Source organism: Arachis duranensis, chromosome 8 (assembly GCF_000817695.3).
Source record: "Arachis duranensis cultivar V14167 chromosome 8, aradu.V14167.gnm2.J7QH, whole genome shotgun sequence".
NCBI classification, from domain to species: Eukaryota; Viridiplantae; Streptophyta; class Magnoliopsida; order Fabales; family Fabaceae; genus Arachis; species Arachis duranensis.
The window spans coordinates 9,481,874-9,503,160 of record NC_029779.3 but is presented as its reverse complement, the minus strand read 5'-3'; the positions used below and the strand labels follow the sequence as shown (position 1 = coordinate 9,503,160).

General features: G+C 33.3%; 4 protein-coding genes across 5 annotated transcripts; 2 read left to right on the top strand and 2 right to left on the bottom strand.

The window, feature by feature from the left end:
• The first annotated feature begins 766 nt into the window (after nt 1-766).
• On the top strand, nt 767-3,569 carry LOC107460563 (wall-associated receptor kinase 3-like). The gene is made up of 2 exons (XM_052253234.1): nt 767-788; nt 2,552-3,569. The coding sequence occupies exons 1-2, from the start codon at nt 767-769 to the stop codon at nt 3,496-3,498; spliced, it is 969 nt and encodes a 322-aa protein (XP_052109194.1). The 3' UTR covers nt 3,499-3,569.
• Nucleotides 3,570-3,752: 183 nt separating this feature from the next.
• LOC107460612 (probable methyltransferase PMT24) lies at nt 3,753-8,962 on the bottom strand. Of its 2 annotated transcripts, XM_052252442.1 has the most exons (10): nt 8,679-8,962; nt 8,586-8,644; nt 6,759-7,764; nt 6,517-6,666; nt 5,671-5,941; nt 5,462-5,572; nt 5,204-5,378; nt 4,764-5,033; nt 4,359-4,553; nt 3,753-4,284 (listed from the first exon to the last, which is right to left on the bottom strand). In XM_052252442.1, the coding sequence occupies exons 3-10, from the start codon at nt 7,719-7,721 to the stop codon at nt 4,056-4,058; spliced, it is 2,364 nt and encodes a 787-aa protein (XP_052108402.1). In that variant the 5' UTR covers nt 7,722-7,764; nt 8,586-8,644; nt 8,679-8,962; the 3' UTR covers nt 3,753-4,055. The 2 variants fall into 2 exon arrangements, with proteins under 2 accessions (XP_052108402.1, XP_015934483.1); XM_016078997.3 differs by having other exon boundaries at nt 8,598-8,962.
• Nucleotides 8,963-11,583: 2,621 nt separating this feature from the next.
• On the top strand, nt 11,584-13,718 carry LOC107460607 (magnesium dechelatase SGRL, chloroplastic). Its single transcript, XM_016078987.3, has 4 exons — nt 11,584-11,963; nt 12,601-12,777; nt 12,917-13,075; nt 13,278-13,718. Exons 1-4 carry the CDS (start codon nt 11,772-11,774, stop codon nt 13,527-13,529), a joined length of 780 nt encoding a protein of 259 aa, XP_015934473.1. The 5' UTR covers nt 11,584-11,771; the 3' UTR covers nt 13,530-13,718.
• Nucleotides 13,719-14,762: 1,044 nt separating this feature from the next.
• On the bottom strand, nt 14,763-18,511 carry LOC107460608 (uncharacterized). Its single transcript, XM_021128715.2, has 7 exons — nt 18,318-18,511; nt 17,906-18,052; nt 16,202-17,578; nt 15,933-16,122; nt 15,575-15,667; nt 15,204-15,305; nt 14,763-15,110 (listed from the first exon to the last, which is right to left on the bottom strand). The coding sequence occupies exons 3-7, from the start codon at nt 16,255-16,257 to the stop codon at nt 14,763-14,765; spliced, it is 789 nt and encodes a 262-aa protein (XP_020984374.2). The 5' UTR covers nt 16,258-17,578; nt 17,906-18,052; nt 18,318-18,511.
• Nucleotides 18,512-21,287: the final 2,776 nt, after the last annotated feature.

Below are 21,287 nucleotides of genomic sequence, written 5' to 3'. Positions count from 1 at the left end.
TTCTCCCTTATTTATAGAAGGGGAAGTCTCCACGGTTGAAACTGTTAAACCAAGCTAAACTTCTTTTTCTTCATGCAAAACCGGTTCGGCCATAGAGAGAAGAGAGATAACCGAATGTAACACCCAATATGCAATTACCTCTGTGTCTTCTCTTTACACCAAACTTCATCAATCCGAGCCATCCCTCTTGACTTGCACTCCAAGAATGACTCCTAGCCCTTGATGTGTTCTTGATGCATGACAACTCCTCTTGCTCCACTTTTACTTCCTTCTTCACGTAGCCTCCCTAGCTACCTTCTGTGATTAGTGAACACAAAAGCAGAGACGAGCCATGCCTCTGAGATCTTCTTCCTCTGACCAAAATCTCCTCTTCTATTTTTGGTATGGAGAGCATGAGCTTACTTCACCAAATCTTACCTTATTTTGGTGAAGATCTCAGCCACAACATACTTTTTGTTTTCTTTTTCTTGCCATCATTATGATGGTCTTGTTGCTTGCTTCTTCTTTTCTACGGTAGCTTGCCATAGCTTCCATGCTTTCTCTGTGAAGTGACCGAATAAAGAAGAGACATAAGAGAGTAGAAAGAGAAATTAAAATTGCTTTCAATGAAACTAAGAGAATGAAAGTGAATTAAATTTCCACTTCCTTTATTTGCTAAGTAGCGTGTAGCATCATTAAAGCCATCAATTTACTTTTCTCTTTCTCTTTCATCTTTCCAATGCAAGTTAATTCAAGTGGATTAAATTTGAAATCCACCACATACATAATGGAAATGAGATCCGTTGAAAGTATGAAGCAAAACATTTGCTTTCTCTTTTTCCTTCAATTCGGATCAAGCTAATGGGTTTCCCACTAAAAATTGAATTGGACTAATAATAATGTTAAGAGAATCTGGCCCAATAACAAAATATTGTTTCAGCCAAGTTACTTAAACATTTTAACCGAGGCTGAATGTTTACAAACATATTGGGCTTGCAATTTTCTTTTCTTTTCGGCCCAATAGCAAAAACCTACACAGCAAAATTATTTTAATTAACATACATGTATTGAAATCAAATTAATAATTTTGTAATTAATAATGTTTGATCATCATCAATTTAAATTAGAGTTTTCCAAACTCATCAAAATTCGATTCAGAATTCAATAATTCAAATCTCATCAAATTGATGCGTTTGAGAAGAATCGTCAAAATCGCACTCATTCAACTGATTTGAAGTTGATTCATTCATTGTTTCAATTCAAAAGTGCAGATCGAAGACGAAAACGAAAAAGAAGATGAACGACGAAGATGATTGCGTTAAATCAATTCAGATCTATAATGCAGAGGAAAAAAACGCAAAAGAAGAGAACAACGAATTTAATTAGGTTGAAGAAGAAGAAGAAGAAGAAGAAGAATGCGAAAGAGGTTTATGTTGTATGAAAAAGTTTACATTGAGAAACATTGATAACGCAAAATAAGGATTCGTTATATAGGTTATAAGAGGCGCGTGTAAAACAAACGGGGGTGTGAAGTGTAGAATAAAAGCTACTTGGATACCATCCATGTAATTTTTACATGAAGATAAAGCTTTTCTGTTTTAAAATTTATGTATTTATGCAAATTAAAAAAATATAATTTTCCACTGATGAAAGAAATTAGCTGAAACATAATTATTTTGGATTAACCTTTAGCCAATAATACTGCAATAGTTTAAATCCACATTTATAAAACTTTACACATATAAAATATATAATTTATACCTATATTTGTTAAAATTTATATATATAAATTAACACAATTTACTCTCACATTTGTTAGAATTTATATTCATAAATCAGTAAAATATATTTGTTAAAAATAATTTAATATTTATACTAACCAAATATTAGTCAAAATTGCTAAAAACTACTTACTTTTAAGATTTTTTATTTTTATATTTATAGATACCATTTAAATAAAATGTATATTAACCAACTTATCCAATTAATATTAATTTTAAATATAATTTTATGAATAATGCTACACATCCAAATTTTTTTATTAACCAAGTCTAACTAAGTTGGTTTAATATAATAAAAATCAGTTATAACTAGTATTATTTCAAATCTTATTGTTTAACTTAGTTGGACTTGATTTATAAAAAGACTTAGGTGTGCAGCATTATTACTCTAATTTTATATAAAATATCTTATGGGAACCAGTCTTGTAATTAATAAAGAGTTGATATTTATTTTGAAAAAAAATATTAGTGAAGAGTGAAATTTATAACTAAATTTTTTTTATGATAGTGTGCATCACGTAATGTTTTCTTTTTATTATGGAAAAGTATAGGGTATCAATATATTATCTGCCAACTTATTGTTAACAATAATTAATTATTATATTTTAAACAAGACACATTCAGAAAATACATATATAAAGACACTTTCATTAGACACAGCCATAAAAAAGATATTTTTATTAGACACATCACAAAGACACTTCCATTAAATACAATCATAAATAAGAATTGGTAGAAGTCGACAGAAATACTATTAAGAATGTAGCGGGATTATTGTTTATTATTTGCAGTTCTCAATGTAAGCATCTTAGCGCTATTCTTGGCGAGCTTCAATGCGTATTGCGGATTGAAGAAAAGAAAGCTCAACAAACTGAAAGAACAATTTTTTCAACAATTTTTTGCCGAAGAGAAAGGTTCAATTGAAACAGCTAAAATCTTTAGCATAGAAGAGCTAAAGAAGGCCACTAACAACTTTGATGAAGGCAAGATCTTAGGCCGAGGAGGCTATGGAATAGTTTACAAAGGATTATTACAAGACAACACAACTGTTGCAATCAAAAAGTCCAAAATCAGTGACCGAAGCCAGATTGAACAATTCATCAATGAGGTGGTTATACTTACCCAAATCAACCATACAAATGTGGTTAAACTTTTGGGGTGTTGCTTAGAGACACAAGTTCCATTGCTTGTTTATGAATTCATTCAAGGTGGTACTCTTGATGATCATCTTCATGGTCAGAACCAATCTTTAAAGCTTAACTGGAAAACAAGATTGAGAATAGCAGCAGAAACTGCTGGGGCTTTGGCATACTTGCATTCTGCTACTTGTCCACCAATTATACATAGAGATGTTAAAACTACCAACATACTTCTTGATCATAATCTCAAAGCAAAGGTTTCTGATTTCGGAGCTTCAAAGATTGTTCCTCTTGATAAAACCGAACTATCCACCATGGTGCAAGGGACTGTGGGGTATCTAGACCCTGAATACTTCCACACAAGCCACTTAACAGAAAAGAGTGATGTGTATAGTTTCGGAGTTGTTCTAGCAGAGTTACTTACAGGACGAAAAGCACTTTGTTTTGAGCTGCCTGAGGAGGATAGAAACCTTGCAATGTACATTTCTTCGATGAATATGAATCTTCTACTTCACATTCTGGACGGAGCCATAATTGATGAGGCAAAGCTCGAGCAACTAATGGAATTTGGGAATATCGCAAAACGATGTTTGGAATAAACTGAACATTTGCTCAATGCATCATCATCATCATATTCTGGTTTGTATATTGAATATGGAGCTTATGGAAGGGACGTTCTTTCTAGGTTGGAAAGCATAGGTCAGATTACTATTTCATTAGGTGGAAGGTGATTAGTAATTTTATATAAATCAATATGTAATTGTTCTGGATGATGATGCATTTCCATATAAATATGACCCTGATAATTACATGTATCTATGGCAATGCTGTTTCCAACTACTCGGATTTCACATTATGTAGTTTTTAAAGTATAATCACATTCAATATTCCTCACAGATTACACTTTACAAGGTTTAGAATCTTCTAACTCTACCACAACTGCACTCCATCCTAACCAAGTCCACACAGGACATGAACATATGAATTGAATAGAAAAGAAAAAAAAAAAATTTAACAAGTTTTACAGGGAAGTGCAGTTGAATGTTTAGCAACATTATGACACAGTGGTAACAGAGTACTTACAGAAGAACAAGTTAAGCAGACTAAGCAGTGTACTGGCAGCCATGGAAATCGAGATTGCGAAACATCATTCTGATCAGACAATAGCTGCTGCAATAGTTTCAACCTTTGTTGGACGCCAGAATGTCTTCTGAATGCAAAGTAGTCCCTCGTCGCCTTTCGAATAGGTGAACCGAATATCCCAGTGTAGAGACTTAGCTATGCTCTCTATCTCGCTTGTTGTTTCGACATTGTCCCTCACAATCAAGTATCCTTCTGGTCTCAGCATCCTATCAACTTCTGCAATCACTGCTACTATCTTGCATCTGATTCCGGAAATGCATCGGTTACTTAGATGATTAAGGATTGTTTGAAAATTTTAGATATTGCTTGAACATACCTGTCTTTAAGTTTTGATAATAAAGAATCAGCATGTAGAAGATCATAAGATCTAGGGTAGGTACTGAATGATTCACACCAATCATGATAAATTCCGAATAATCCACGCTCATAGATTATTGGAAGTGTGTCTGGAAAATCAAACGGAACAACATTCATTACCCAAACCTTCCAATTTTTTAGAGCTGCCGCAAACCTGAAAAGGCCAGAAAATGCACCCAAACTTCAGTTAATAGGATAAGCACAAAAGGAAACTATTCAAATTATCTTTTTCACAGAGTGAAATTTTGTATAATCCTTTCTGCAGAGTGCATATACCGCATGTAGTTATCAAGTACTATAGTAATTAATTTGCATTTCAAAGAGAGAAGGGAAATTCCATACATAAGTACATAGAATGTCTTACCCTCCATAAGCAGCATTCATGTCCATGATGTTTCTTATTGAAGCCCAATTTATTCCCATTCCATTCAAATATGAGTGGGAAATAACATTCTTCCAGTGCTTGTAATCTGCAGTGAATTCCACTGATGCTTCTCTTCCATAAACACCAACTTGAGAGTTTAACCAGTAAGGTGGTTTCTCCAACCTCAGTGGCCATTGCTCAGGCCAAACCGATCCACGTTCCGAGGCACCTACTTGCACTTTGTGCATACAATTCTGTAGTGATACATTCCTGTATGGAAATTTGAGGAAGAAGATCAACTTCATCAAAAGGAATCTTTTCTAATTAATTGAGCCATATTAAAAGCCTTATTATTTTCTCAACTATTCACCAATCCGAGCCATTAATGTAGAAATGAAATATAAGGCATTGTTGTAGGAACCAATAAAGAAGTAAAGTACCAGGCTTTATTTGGATCATCAGATTCATCACATATCGGTGGATCATTCTTCGGTCTCCTATTGTAGCATTCATTATCAGTTGGTTTTCTATATATTGCTGCTGCCACTCCATTCAATTTGTCCTTTCCAATTACCACCAGATCCCAGCACATTGACTTTGTAATTTCAACCATATCTGCAACCAAAATAGTTTTCCATAAAGTCAAACCATACATTCATCTATTAGCTTGACACGTACTTCGATTTAACAGACTTTACCTTTCCAAATTCCAACATCTTCCGGATCCTTTTGATACACAGGAGTAGCAGACCAGACAAAGTAACCTCCCGGTCGCAATACACGATTAAGCTCTAAGAGTAGCTTGCCACCTGATTATACAACCAGTAAAGTATTCTAAAGGAGTTAACCATAAGTGGAAGATAGAAACACCATGAAAATGAAGATTTTATGTAAGTGATTCTTACACCTTCTATGTGCCATGGGACTCTACAGCGTGCACAGTGGATAAGGTCAAACACAGAACCAGGGTAAGGCAATCTTTTGGTGCCCATGACGCCTAATGTGGCGGGAATTCCACGTTCCAATGCAAACTGTACCTGTGCCTCATGCACATCTTTGGGAGCAAAGGACATGGTAAGAACATCTTTTTCAAACAGATAGCCTCCAAAGCTGGCTACACCACACCCGACGTCCAGTATCACTCGACTTCTCTTCCCCCATGCAATGTTACGAAGAGACTGCATCATTACACAGACACCTAAGTTAAGAAAAAAGTATGACTAACTTTCAAGAAAATGCATTCACATGTTTGTTGTTAAAGATCATGGAAACATAATTAGCAGAACCGTGAAATAGGTGCTAACTTAGAACATATTAGAATTCAAATAAAGGGAATTCATATACTTTAACATAATAACTTAACCTTTTAGAAATATAATAAAAGGAATTCATTATGCTTGAAGCAGTTTTATGTTAAAGATAATATCAGCATACAAAATAAATATCTTAATCCCATTATCAAAACCCTTTTATCCCCATTACCAAGCATTCATTTATTTCTATAGAAATTACTATGTAGATACTACAGCCAATACCGGAAGGACACAAACATTGTATCTTCCTGAAAATTAAGTCAGGTGGATATATTATGCACACAACAAATGACATAAAATTAAAATTAAAATAAAATATAAGAAAAGGCTTTTGCTTTTCTACAGGTTAGACTATTTTTTTATTAAGAAAATATAAAGAATAACAAGATCAATTGGTTGTGCAAACTGCAAAATAACATATGAGCACGAGAATGGCTTACCTTCTGAATGAACTCAATGTAATGAAGAGCACCATTTTTAAACTGAGTTCCACCACCAGGAAAAGTGAGGTATTCCCCTGTAACTTTGACCCAATTTTGATGCCCCTTAACTTCTACAAGCTTAATATGTGGAGCATTGTTAAACCAAATCTGTAACAGGCACAAAAAATATTAAATTTCACTTTTTTCCATTATCATTTATTAAAGATATGCAACCTTGTTCCAGCTTAAGTGTTACATACTTTTTCCCTGCTTTGAGGCCACCTAATTGGGATTTGATAGCCCTCAGGTAGAGGAACAAGACAAGTTGGTGCTTCATTAGGACAGTGCCTCTCTCGATGTTCATAATGTTTTATACTTCGAAGCATCCTAATAGCTTTCACATTGTCAAGGCATGGTATGTACTCTGATCCTGCACTTGTCTTACACAGTTTCCAGTCATATTTGCTGTTGTCCACAGAAGCCGAAGACTTTTGCGATTCCTTCTCATGCTGTGACTCTGCAGCTTGAGTCAACCAAGTTCCATTTTCAGTTGCAACTTCAGTTAATGTTTCAGGCTGAGTACCAGCTAGAAAGGCTTCTTTTGAAACTTTGTTGCTTACATGGCTTTCCAAGTTACTCTCTCCAGTACTTTGTTTGGTCTCCGAATGCACATGATTCTCGGTTTTATCCTCCTCGGCCTCACCAAACTTCTCTTCTTGATCTGTGGCTTCACCAATATTTCTTTCTGCTCCTAGATTGTTATCTGTGCTCTTGTTACTTTCAGATTCTGAATTTAAGTTTCCATCCAATTCCTTCTCTAAATCGTTTTTTTCACTCGACTGACCTGAGCTATCCCTAACAACCTCTTGCTTGTTTTCTTCAGGTGAATCCTCAGACACTTTTTCAACTCCTTTTCTGTCACCCTCATTTTCCGGCTGGCTTTCACTCTCAGTTTTTTGGGTCTGGCTATCGACCTTTGTTGATTCTACAGGTATATCACCTAAACTATCTTCAAAATGTGTAGAAGCATTGTTATTTACTATATGTTTCCCCTCATTAACAGTCTCAGGTGCCTGTACAATTGTGTTCTGGAATGGAACAATGAATGACATTACAATCCATATACCAACTAAGCAAAAGCCAACAAACACAGCCACAAAAACTGTCGAATAGTAGTTCGTTGACTTCCTCCCTTCACCTCGAAAATTCTTTCCCAGAGCCATGGCCTATGGCTTTCAAACTAATGCTATTGCAAAATAAGTGCACCTAGTAAGGAAATCAAAATATTAGCAAGTTCATTTTCACTAAATAATAATGATTAGAAGTTAAATGCTAGATCTCTACTTATTAATTTGCCAGCACCTCTCATTTGCACACATTGAAAGCAAAATCACATTATTGTAACAAAAAGAGAGAGAGAGAGAGAGAGAGAGAGAGAGAGAGAGAATCATATTGCATTTTAATGTAACATTCTAATAAATCACTCCAATGAAACACAAGATTTCAAAGTGGGAGGTAGGATGAAGAAACATAGATCAACAAAAATAAGCAATATGCAAAGGAAGAAGTAACTCAAAAGTTTCAATACAAGGAAGCTGAAGAAGGACATCAATCAAATAAGACTAGAAGAGGGAGATTGACAAAATACTAAGAGCCAGACAGAAATGTTGAAGATACTAAAGCAGGTGACCTTATGAATGAATCAATAAAAGAACAGATCAATTTTGATTAGAATGTTAAAAAGTCAAAAGAAAAAAAGAAAGATTCAAACTTTGTCCAGTAGTTCAATCAGTGAAGGAATATTTCAAACAAAACTGCTAGTGTTTGGGCTAAATTGATGCAAACACAGAAACACAACTGTTTTTGGGGGGGAAACCACAACAAAGAATACTAAAAACTTAAAATAGCGAAGACCCCATAACAGGAAAAGGGATAAACAAACATGAAATCAAGTAAAGCATCCAGCTTTAAAGTCAGTTTCCCTAGAAACAAAAACCCACTTAAATATTCTTAGTATATTCTTCATAAACCTAGGTAAGATCGTCATCAACACACAGAATATAAGGAAGGAAATGGGAGATTGTTACCTTGGTCCTCACCTAAGAGGCACTATTACTCACTTTCCTTTCTCAACATTCATCATCCTACAGACTATTCCGTTTGAGAATGTATGGGTTCCTCAAAAAGTTTCTGTTTTTAGCTTCATTGAATGGGAAAGGGAAACAGAAGTACAGAACAAGGTTATAACAGAGTGAGCTGAGGGAGTTAATGCATGTGATGGTTTTGAAGTAGAAGGAGCGGTAGATCCCATGAAAGCCAGAACCAGAGCAGAAAAAACAAAATCTATTGAGGAATGATTATTTAATTCAGGTAAATCAATATCAATAGATACTTTGTGTTACTGTGTGCTAAATATCAAATCAAAACAGAGAATATGAAGGTGGAAAATTCTTAGTTTGGTGTCATGGTGTGAGGCATGTGCTTTGAGAAAGTAAGAAACAGCTGTACTTGTTGGTGATTGGTGCTTCTGTCAATTTATTTGTTGGGTTTTGGTGTACTTTATGCCAATTTACAACAACTTTTTACTTAGTTAATGTACTAATTGAAAATAAATGAATGAATAAAATAACATAAATAGAAGGCCAATTTTATAGTACCTGTAATTTTGGTGTCGAAATTGTTGAAGTTATTTTTTATGGTAAATTTTAAATATTAAAAAATTATTTATTTTTATATTTTTTAATTTAAATATTAAATTTTATCTCATTTTAATAAATTAGATAAATATATATAAACACCATAGCATCCACCTAAATAAAAAATGAAGGTAATGAAGTAAGTCTCGGAACTGAAAGATAGAGGGATGTTCTGTTCGGAAAAGTATGGATGTTGATAGAATGACATATGTTAATATGTTGTAGTATGTGTGTCGGTTGCGTTAACCGAAGATTTTTATTTCTTGTGGACCAGTTCTCATCTCTTGGTTAATTTGTTAGGTTGAGTTAGGGTATTTTTATTTCTTGTGGACCAGTTCTCATCTCTTGGTTAATTTGTTAGGTTGAGTTAGGGTGTGTTTGGGAAACCCGTTGAAAGGGAAGAAGCACGTTTAAATTTTTTGAAAGTTTCAATTTTTAGTTTGACAAATTTTTTTCTCATGAACGCAGAAGTGATTCTGTTGCCAAAACCAGCGTTTACAAGAAGCAACTATTTTTAGCTTCTGCGTTTTCTTAACGGGCTTTTAGCCATAGATACTAACCTTTATTTACTTTTTACCAACTTTATCCTTTGTATATGTTATTGTATTATTTATAAAATTCTTGTTATTTCTATTTATATGAGTTTTAATTTTCTATTATTTATTATTTTTATTTTTTTAACTATTTATTTGACATTATACACTTTTATAATCGTGATTTTTATGTATTATGTTTGTTATTATCTTTTTATAATATGATTTATTAATTCTATTAGGTAAAGTAAATTAAATAAAAAAATTAACTGTAAATAATAATAATAGTAAAAAATTATAACATACTAAAAAAAGAGTACTAAAAATACTAAAAATATATTATATAAAAAGATCATTAAGAACTTCTAGATTTGTTTCAATCATTTAATTTTTTTTATTATTTTCAGTACTATCTTTTATAATTGTAATTCTCCTATACTATATTTTAGTGTAATTTTTTATAATATAGATTATGATTCCATTAAAAAAGATAAATTAAATAAAAAATTAATCATATATAATAATAAAATCATAAACGTTGGATTTCAAATTAATATTAAGAATAAGATTATTGAGAGTACTAGAATAAGATCTAAAAGTGATTTTGAATGGTATAAGCCAAATAACATTTATTTTACTATAATCCATTTTGATACAAAAATTACCAAACATAAATCACTTTAACACAAACCTACTTTTGACCAAAACTCCCGTTTGCAAACTGTAATCCAAACACACACTTAGATTACAAGCTTCTAATGTGAAAAATATTAGATTAATCTTAATCTCCTTTTTTATTGTGCTTTCGCTAATGTTTAAGGGTAAAACGGGAGAACTCCACTTGTTTTTTTTAGTCCTGAATTATGGATAAAAACATTTTTTTCAATTGAAATAAAATAATTTTACTGTCTTTGAAAAAAATTCTAATAACAACAAAATGTTTTGGTCATAGTTGAGTGAATTAGTAATTTATACTATTTTTATCATTTATTCTTTTTTTGGAAGGATATGTGTAATGACTAATTTTTCGAATACTACAAAATGCAGATGCAAGTAAATTCCATTCTCATCCTCATCTTCACTGTGTTTTAAAGTTTCTTTGTTTTTGTGTTATTTCACTTATTTGAGCCGTGTCCATTTTATTAGATAAATTAGACAACCTTTAATTTTAAATGGCATATTAAAAGACATATTAATATGTCATCTCAATTAGGTTTTCAACTGCTTGTGTTTACTTGTTTAGTTATTATGATTTTGCAATGTCATATTTTTGTCTTGGCCCATCACTTGTGAGAAAAAAAAATTTCCAATAAAAAATTTGAAAAAAAAATACAAATATCATTATTTTTTATTTTGCCTGAATTTAGAAATATTCTTCATTAGTTTATTAAGCATGCAAACTTTGTTTTCAAAAAAGTTTCTGTCTGTATTATTCAAGTTAACTTCCAAATGAAGTGACTCATTAGATTGTGAGGTCTAATGTGGTTAATCACTTAATCCACCCTATTAATTCATTAATTAGTATTTACTTAATTTAATTTGGTACGTTGATATATAATTTTTGCTCCCCATACATGATTCAATATTCACACTAAAAATATGATAAAATTGAAGTTTTGGCTTTCAAGAGTTCAAGGCTTCAAGCATGCGGATTCGCTTCCCACTGAACTGTTGACACAGGTAAAGCCACGTCATCACATTATCCACATTTTTATCGAAAATCCAAGCTGTTTGATGACGTGGCACAACTTTCAGCTCAGCCTCTAACTAATGAAATGTTTTTTTATTTTTTCAAATAATACTTGAGTTTCTTTCATCTCTATTTTGTATAATTAAATTGAATAAAAGAAGAAGAAAGAAATCGTGTGGAAGGAGTGAATTGAAAGAGATTTTTGCTTGTTTTGAGAACACCAATTTCCCAACATTACATTACTTTTTTTGCTTTCATTCTCTATCACTTTTTTTTTTCTTTTTTTCTCTTAAGAGAAGAGAATGGTGGTGGCTTGTGAAAGATGAAGAGGAGGAGCTGCACCTCCTTCCTTCCATGGCATGTAACTGTGTTTACAACAACAATGTCCTCTCATTCTCACAAACCACACCAAGAACAATGTTCACCACCACCAACACCATTCCTACAATCATCTCAAAGCCATTTTCTTCCAATAGATGCAGCAGACCCTTTATCTTGTCTTCTATAACAAATTCTACTCCATCCTACAACACCCTTGTTTCTGAGGTACCCTTTCTCACTCTCTTTCATTCTTTTTTCCATACATTTTCTGCCATTATTATGATTAAGGAGTTCAATGCTAGGCTAGTAGTAGTGTGAGGGAAATTGCAGGGAATATGTCCTAGTTTAGTGTAGCCTTTTATTTTAGATATGAACTTGCTTGTATTCAACACACACTAGCATACAATGTCCTATGTATTTCAATTTTGTTGTATGTTGTATTCCATGCTTGTCATGAAACCTCTCTCTCAAACTTATAGACATTATATCTTGAGCTAAAATTCAATCTTTTATTTACAAGAGTTGGTGATAACAAAGATTGAACTCTTGGACTTTCTAGACATATATAGAAGTTCTGATAACATGTTATGTATCATTCCTCTTAAAAGATTAAGCTGCTATGGAGAGGCACATGGTTCAGTCATGTAAAATATTTTTCACTATTAATATTCACATTTGTTGGAAGTGCTGCATCCTTTGACTTTGGCTTTATTACAGTACCATGGACAAACAAGAATGTGTGTTCTGGATTCCAGCTTCCAGTTCTAATAAACAAAATTGAAATTTCTTTTCTTAATTCATGTATGGATTGTTATCTGAAATGAAGAAAACTCTGACTAAATAACTTTTTGTTTAAATTTAGGCTGTTAGACTCTTGGTTCCTCCGGCAAGATTTGAAGCTTCAAAACTTAAGGTAGTTTTATTGGAGGATCAGATAAACAAATATGCAAGTTTTATTCCGAGAACCTACATTCTATCGCATTGCGACTTCACAGCTAATCTGACTTTAACAGTCTCCAATGTGATCAATCTTGAGCAGGTTTGTGTTGTGTCCTTGCTTTCACATAGCATAGAAATTATAGTGCTTGATGGTATATATTTTGAACAAAAACATTGGTTCTCTTAACTAATTCATATTATGTATCTGCCATCCCCCTTTTTTCTTTCTTGTGTGGCAGTTGAGAGGGTGGTATGAGAAGGATGATGTTGTAGCTGAATGGAAGAAAGTGAAAAATGAGATGTGCTTACATGTTCATTGCTTTGTCAGTGGTCCCAATCCCTTCCTGGATTTGGCTGCAGAATTCAGATATCACATATTCTCCAAGGAAATGCCTTTGGTATGTTTCCATTAAACTTATATTAAAAGGAGAATTCTAATTAAATAGACAAGTAGTGAATTCTATGGGAGTATTTTGTTTCTTGAAGATCATATCTTAGTATCTTGTATTCTGATATTCACAAATTGTGACTTGAAGGTCCTATATTATGCATAACTTTGTGTGACATTTGTTTTGGTCCTTTTCTTGTTGAGCATGGCAGGTACTCAAAGCAATTCAGTATGGAGATTCTGCGCTTTTCGATGAACATCCTGAATTGCTGGACTCTATAGTTCGCGTGTATTTTCATTCTAGCTCCAAAAAATACAACAGAATGGAATGTTGGGGACCTCTAAAGGATGCTATAGAGGTAATAAACTTAAGAAAATGCAGAAATGATCTATGCTTTATACTTTTACATTTTTCCTTTAAATGCACAATTTCATTACACAAATTTAGCACCATAAGTATTTGAGTTGATTATACTCACTTCCCATGAGGTCAGGCAATATTACCCGCAAATGCGAGGTTAGGTGTAAACATGACTTAGGCTGTCATGTATAATATCACCTAATCTCGTGTACTATGGTGTAATTTACTCTGATTATTTTCATGCATCTTAAACCAAAAAAAGATTGGTCTGATTAAGAATTAACTAGTTTTGTGAGTAAGAGTCCAAAGTCCATCTTCCAAGCTCTTTTTGCTTTTCTTCTATGAAATGTATCTACAATAAACATTGAATTATTTGTTCATATCCCATTTCTCAGAATTTCCATTTTGTTTAGACAAACCAGAGTTCAGATTGCAAGAATGAATTAATACCACAAAAGAAACCAAAATTTTTGGAAATACTAAAAGAAAAATGAAAAATTACAACAAAACTACCTCCCCTTTCTCTCATTATCTTTTTTTATAAAATATTTCTTTTCTTTTAATCATAGGCTCATAGCTGATAGGTCATACATCGAGTTAAACTTCAAAGTGGTGCCTGAGATTCACGAATTGCACCGATTTAGTCCTTGACTTACCAATTGCACTAGTTATGTTCTTGAAATTGTAAAAAATGCATCTAGTTGGTCCCTCACCTCATTTTCGGCCATTTAATCTTGCCGCCGGCAGTCACATGGCAAATGAGTATCACATTGGAGTAAACTTGCCTCTGCCACTCTTAGGCCCTAATCCCGTCGGAACTTGCCTCCACCATTGCTCAAATAAGAGCCATCTTCGCCAAATGTAGGCCTTCATATTTACTGCAAGTCTTGTTGAAGATGATATACTTCACTTCTCTCGTGATTCATATATGCCTCTGCGTCGCTTGATTTTTTCCTCTTATGCTAGTCCGTATTTTTCAATACCCACCCGCACTTCTCCAGTATCTTTGTCTACAACAACATTATATGGGCTCTTCTCTTCCTACAACCATTAATTCTCCTCTTGATGCTCTTGGAGTAGTTTTTGGGAAAGAGCACCCTGGTCGTGTTCAAGGTTTAGGCACGAGAGCTGTTCCAACAGTTACTTTCAAGAAACAACACTACAAGGATTAGCCAGATGAATTTAGGTTCTTCAAATAATCCTGGCACATCATCTACTTGTGGTCCAAATGTACAAGAAGAGTTGGATACCGTTAAAGCGCAATTGCAAGCGCTAGTCTCCTATATTGCTTCTAAAGAAGGAGGTAAAATTCCGGTGAAATTGGCTGGAATGTTTCCTATATCAAATGAGTAGGGAACATTCCAGCCAATTTCACCGGAATTTTACCTCCTTCTTTAGAAGGAATATAGGAGACTAGCGCTTGCAATTGCGCTTTAACGGTATCCAACTCATCTTGTACATTTGGACCACAAGTAGATGATGTGTCAGCATCATTTGAAGAATCTAAATTCATCTGACTAATTCTTGTAGTGTTGTTCTTGAAAGCAACTGTTAGAACAGCTCCCATGCCTAAACCTCGAATACGACGAGGGTGCTCTTTCCCAAGAACTACTCCAAGAGCATCAAGAGGAGAATTAACGGTTGATTCCACCGCTTGTTGACTGCTATATGCTTCAATCTTCTCCTACAAATATAAAAAGAATCAAACATAGTATTATCTTATAAAAAAGAAAGAAAAAGAAATACAAACAAGTTACTTATTGCACTTTAGTCTTACCGCTATTTCTTTAGCCTTTTCATTAACATAACTTCCATCTATTTTCTTGTGAGTGATGTCCCACATTTGAACCCTACTAACTTCTTTTCCCTTCTCTTCCGTCTAAAATTCAAGAAAAGTAGAAAGACTCAATCAAGAAATATATCATTCAAGAAAAGATATGCATAAAATTAAGTAACTAACAGCAACAATATAACAACGGAGATGCATTGGGTGCTAACATAAATGACTCCTATGCTGAAGTGGTGAGTGATAGTAATATCGTAACAATAACAGTTCTCATGAAAAATAGTCACTATCATGGGAAAATTGGTCAATATTGGAGAATAGCAGTTCTCAGCCAATTCAAACAAAATCATAGAAATGATTACCAATTCAGCCCTTCTTCTTGCAATTGATTTAGCACCTGAAGTATGAGGAATTATTTGTTTTTGCCGAATTTCTTGATTCCTCTTACAAAGATTCTGCAAGATAAATTTGGACACAATTAAATAGATTCAAACATGCATTCAACGTATAACATGCATTCAACATATCGCTGGTTCATTACCAACTCTATATAAAATAAAAGACGAGCAAGCAGCAAACAATGAATAAAGGCTTTTTATTACCAACTCTAAATAAAGGCCTTTCACAACATTCCATATGAATTCAATATCCTATTTTCAGCATCAAACTATATAAGGCTTTTTAGTGGGACAACATTTAACTAGGAGAGTAAGTACTTACCCGAGTTTCAGGCTTCAAACGATATTCTACGAATAAAGCCCATTGATCAAGAGCAATATCTTCTGGTGTATTATTTATGATCTTGGTTTTACTCAACCTCGGATCATAAAACTCATTCCAAAGCTTTATCCTATGTTCCCTCCATTTTTTGCCAAGCGATTGGAGCAGAAATCGTTTGGCCAAGCTATCACTCACTTTGAAGCAAAATCGAGCCTTTAATATGGAACAAAGAATATATATTAACAGATGAAAGAAGATGAAGCTATTACCTTATTAAGCTCATAATTTTTGGAGCCAAATAATTTTCCCTTCTCACTTTTTGCATCAAGATCTCCTAATGCAGCACAACATATGCAAAATAAGATTATAATGAAAAACATATAAAAAAATGTAGTTTATGTAGGAGCACCTGGGTGCATTATATGGTATAATGAAAGTGCTACTACAAAAAAGGATATTGCAAGAATCACGGAATGACTACTGCAAGCAGCAACAAAATGTATACCATGTCACTAAAAAAAGAAATAAATAATGGGTTAGATAGATCAATAATGAAGTTACATGTTTGCTCTGCTAACGATTATCAAATTAGTTATTTGAAGGGTTAAAATAAGAAATAAACCTTTTATTTACAAAAAGTCAATTTAAGCATCTTTCACTTTATAGGTTGCCAATTAAACCACAAGAACACAAATCCAATTAAGGAAGCTAAGCCCTGATCAATAACAAATCCAGTCAGCTAGAACAAGGGAGAAACAAATATAAGACCTAATTTAAGAATGAGAGAATTAACATCGAACAAATACACAAAGCATCGAATGATAAAGGATTGTGAGGAGGTACATATAGTCACTGCTAAATTAAGCGTAAGATTTAGAGGGGGGGTCAAATTTTAAAAGTCAAATAATTTCCAAGACAATTGCAATTCACAATAGTTCAACCTATGTAAAAACAGAACCATCTTCTGGAAATGGTTTTCAGCTCACATGAACATTTATTCATTGAGTAGAACAATACCATTTGGATTTTTCGTTTTCTTCTTTTTTAAAAAATTTATTTCTTGCTGGATAATCAGTTGCATATCTGAAGTTCTGAACAAAAAATTGCAACAAGAAGAAGTATCTATTGGAAGTTGGAAACAGCACCCAATATGTGCAAGATTAACATAGTAAAATAAAATTAATCAGGAATATAATTATAAATCTATAGATGCAGGATAATGTAACAGTTTCCAAATCATACCTCTGATTAACCACCAGTGAACACTAGAATGCTGATGTTACATTGTCATAAGGGTAAAACAGAAATTTATAACGGTTCAACAACATGACTAAGAAGATAAGATTGACTTGGTCGTATAATCAATTAACTGGACATTACCAACACATAATTATTAATAGTTCATATCTAAACTTTCAACCTTTATAAGGAACGGCCAAAAGACTTAAAAGTAAAGAAATCTAATTGGCATGTATACATTAGCTATACTAACTAATTATCTGAAAGAGATAAATGTTATATAGACTGGAGCTTACTTTTGATAATGAGACGTTTTTATCTGATATTTAAGTTCAAAAGCATGTCATTTGAGGAGTTCCAAGTATAGCCTATATACTACAGGTTGGAGATTTCTACAACGAAGAACCCTGCCAAAAAGAATAAAGATATCAACATCACATATGAAAACACTAATAAACTCTGAGTGAATGAGAACAGCAGCAGAAATCAGATACAGGGTAAGCAATTTTCTTAACAAAATTAAATTTGATAGCTAAATTAAATTCAAAGCATCTGAAATTTTGAACACAAAAATCAATATTAGAAATCAATATATGACAACAACAGTAACAACCATCAAATCTTATTCCATCTTAATAAGCAACAACTTAAAGAAAAAGACTAAATAAAGAAAATCTCTGATAATAAGCAGTAAACAAATGGAGAAAACAATAAAAAGGAGTAAATAAAAATACCTATTGAAATCTAGGTTCAAATCAATACTGCAGTTAGCATCAAGTTGGATTTCACCAGCTGGTATTGAGCTTCTGCAGGTAATTAAGTTACTTCTGATCTAAGAACCCAATTCACAGTCCATATCCAAATCCTCCACTCCACCAGCCCTTAAATTACATGATATAGCAAAGAAAGAGTAATAATTAATGTAGAGATTTGAACTGCATTTGTGACAGGAACATAGAGACTAGTAATTATTATTATCAACTCAAGTTAATTAGTTCTATAAAGATTTAAGCTATAATTTACAAACCGAAGCTGGAAAAAGAAGAAATAGCACTCACATATATGAAGCTATTCCGTTACGACAAATTTTCGAGTGAGAAGCGAACCCAAAGAGAGAGAGAGAGAGAGAGAGAGAGAGAGAAGTACCATCATGGAAGGAAAGGGAGAACGAAAGGGAGGCACTGAGGATTTTGGCAGAGAAGAAGGACATCAAGAAGTTAGAGGAGACGTCACGGAGATCGTCGCAGGAGGAGGAGATGCCGCCGGAGAAGATCGTCAGGGAACGCAATAGGATTGGAGATCGCCACACAATGGAAGTAGTAGTGTACGCACGCGTCTTCAGCAACCAGTGTTTCTGAAATTAGGGTTGGAATTGGGCTTTTTTATATATGGGAGATAATGGCGGGTTGGAACCGCCATAATATAAATGACATTTTTCTTTTTTTTTTTTTGTAGTGTGTGTTGTATTTAAAACCAACTAAAAAAATGTTATTTTAGATTAAAATTTAAGTTAGTAATAAATCATTGTATAAAATCACACTGTTATGATAAGAAAGTCTAGGTGACTATTTTCTCACAAAGTTCTTCAGGTTTTGAAAAAGAATCTTATTTAATGTAGTTTGACAAACTACTATCACATACGCTTATAAATAGAGGCTTTTGCCTCAAAAAAAATATTCAGTAATAAAGTAAATATTTTTTCTCTTTTTTTTTTAAAGCATTTCTTTTTGAATTCAATGCTCTTGATATATCTGGAAATAATTATTTATCATAGATATTAGATACTGAAATCCATCTTGATTCAATGGATCTTGGAGATATCATTAAAGTTGAAAATAATGCATCCCAAAAGGATAAAGCCAAAGTCATGATTTTTCTTCGTCGTCATCTTGACGAAGAATTGAAAAATGAATATCTTACATTAAAAGATCCTACAGATCTTTGGAAAGACCTTGAAGAAAGGTATAATCATCAGAAAACGGTGATACTTCCTCAAGCTCGATATGAATGAACGCACTTGCGTCTACAAGATTTTAAATCTATAAATGAATATAATTCTGTAATGTTTCGAATCACCTCACGAATGAAATTATGTGGGAAAAAGGTAACTGATCATGATATGTTGGAAAAAATTTTCTCAACCTTCCATGCCTCGAATGTGCTCCTGCAGCAGCAATATCAAGAAAAAGGGTTTAAAAAATATCCTGAGTTAATTTCTTGCCTTCTTGTTGCTGAACGCAACAATGAGTTGCTTTTAAAGAATCACGAAGTGCGCCCAGCTAGCGCTGCCCCATTTCCTGAAGTAAATGCGGCAAATCATTACCCCAGAAGAGGTAAATGTCAAGTTTTTAATAACAAGAAAAATTATGAAAGGAAAATGAATTATATTCAAAAGAGATGATCTCACCAGAAGTGGGATAAAGAAAGAAATATCGGGCAGAATAAATCAACAGAGGATAAGTATTTCCGTTGTGGTGGAAATAGCCATTGGTCACGTACCTGTCGTACCCCAAGGCACCTAGTCGATCTTTACCAGGCATCTTTGAAAAAGGACGACAAGGAAAAAGAGTCGAATTTCGTTTCAAATGATGCTGAAAATTCCACCACTCATTATGATGTATCTGATTTCTTTGAGGATCTCGAGGAAAATATTGGTCATTTGATCAATGATGGAATAGTTTAATATGTAGGATTGTTAAGTATCCATGTAAATAAATAATGTAAAGAACTTATTATTAAGTCTTATTTTCTATGTATTTAAGTTTCAAATATAATGTATATAAATAATGAAATATTAATTTTTATGAATTTTGAAATCATTGAATATGTCATGTTTTAAAATAAAATTTTAGTATATGACATTATTTTTATGTACAGTATTTCTTAGAAAAATAATTCCGATCAAGTATTCAATTTAACTGTGCATGCTACTCATTTTATTATTATTTGCCTTTGAAGAGAATGACAAGGATATATAATGAAGATGTATGCGTTGCGGATAGTGCAAGTTCGCACACCATTCTCAAAAGTGATATATATTTTACCCATCTGGTGCCAAAAGAAGAATGTGTTAATACTATTATTGGCTCAGGCAATGTGATTGAAGGCTCCAGAAAAGCTATAATTTTGTTTCCCGAAGGAACAAAATTCATAATAAATAATGCACTATTGTCTACCAAGTCTCGAAGAAACTTGTTGAGCTTTAAAGATATTCGCCGAAATGAATATCATATTGAGACTATGAATGAGGAAAATCATGAGTATTTATGTATCACAACTCATGATTCAAATAAAAATGTTATATTAGAAAAGTTACACTCACTTTCATCTGGGTTGTATTATACTAAAATTAGTGCAATTGAATCACATGCCATTGTAAACCAGAAGTTTACTAGCCCAAATGAATTCATAACTTGGCACGACCGATTGCGTCATCCGGGAACAACCATGATGAGGAGAATTATTGAAAATTCCCATGGACATTCACTAAAGAACCAGAAAATTCTTAAATCTAGTGAATTTTGTTATGCTGCATGTTCTCAAGGGAAGTTAATTTTAAAGCCATCACCAGTAAAGATTAGATTTGAGTCCCCTGAATTCCTAGAAAGGATTCAAGGTGATATATGTGGACCTATTCATCCACCATGTGGATCTTTTAGATATTTTATGGTCCTAATAGACGCATCTTCGAGATGGACACATGTGTGCTTATTGTCCTCTCGCAACCTGGCGTTTGCGAGATTACTGGCTCAAATTATTCGATTAAAAGCACAATTTCTAGAAAATCCAATCAAAGCAATTCGTCTTGATAATGCTGGTGAATTTACTTCCCAAGCTTTTGATGCTTATTGTATGGCTAATGGAATAAGTGTTGAATATTCAGTAGCTTATGTTCACACACAAAATGGGTTAGCAGAATCACTTATTAAGCGCCTCCAATTCATTGCTAGACCCTTACTTATGAGAACAAATCTCCCAACCTCGGTTTGGGGGCATGCTGCTTTACATGCCGCAGCACTTATTCGTTTGAGGCCAACGAATTATCATCAATTCTCTCCTATACAATTAGCTTTTAGCCAGCAGCCAAATGTTTCTCATTTAAGAATATTTGGGTGT

Excerpts from the sequence above, each read along its gene's own strand:
- LOC107460563 (XM_052253234.1), top strand. The coding sequence starts at position 767 with ATGGAAATGAGATCCGTTGAAA. Across the intron at positions 789-2,551 it reads GGAAATGAGATCCGTTGAAA|TTCTCAATGTAAGCATCTTA; the intron begins GTATGAAGCAAA and ends TATTATTTGCAG.
- LOC107460612 (XM_016078997.3), bottom strand. The coding sequence starts at position 7,721 with ATGGCTCTGGGAAAGAATTTTCGAGGTGAAGGGAGGAAGTCAACGAAC. Across the intron at positions 4,554-4,763 it reads ATGAATGCTGCTTATGGAGG|GTTTGCGGCAGCTCTAAAAA; the intron begins GTAAGACATTCT and ends TGGCCTTTTCAG. Across the intron at positions 4,285-4,358 it reads TTATCAAAACTTAAAGACAG|ATGCAAGATAGTAGCAGTGA; the intron begins GTATGTTCAAGC and ends TTCCGGAATCAG.
- LOC107460607 (XM_016078987.3), top strand. The coding sequence starts at position 11,772 with ATGGCATGTAACTGTGTTTACAACAACAATGTCCTCTCATTCTCACAA. Across the intron at positions 11,964-12,600 it reads ACAACACCCTTGTTTCTGAG|GCTGTTAGACTCTTGGTTCC; the intron begins GTACCCTTTCTC and ends GTTTAAATTTAG. Across the intron at positions 13,076-13,277 it reads TCTCCAAGGAAATGCCTTTG|GTACTCAAAGCAATTCAGTA; the intron begins GTATGTTTCCAT and ends TGAGCATGGCAG.
- LOC107460608 (XM_021128715.2), bottom strand. The coding sequence starts at position 16,257 with ATGCAAAAAGTGAGAAGGGAAAATTATTTGGCTCCAAAAATTATGAGC. Across the intron at positions 15,668-15,932 it reads GTTTGAAGCCTGAAACTCGG|AATCTTTGTAAGAGGAATCA; the intron begins GTAAGTACTTAC and ends TTTATCTTGCAG. Across the intron at positions 15,306-15,574 it reads CAAGAAGAAGGGCTGAATTG|ACGGAAGAGAAGGGAAAAGA; the intron begins GTAATCATTTCT and ends CTTGAATTTTAG.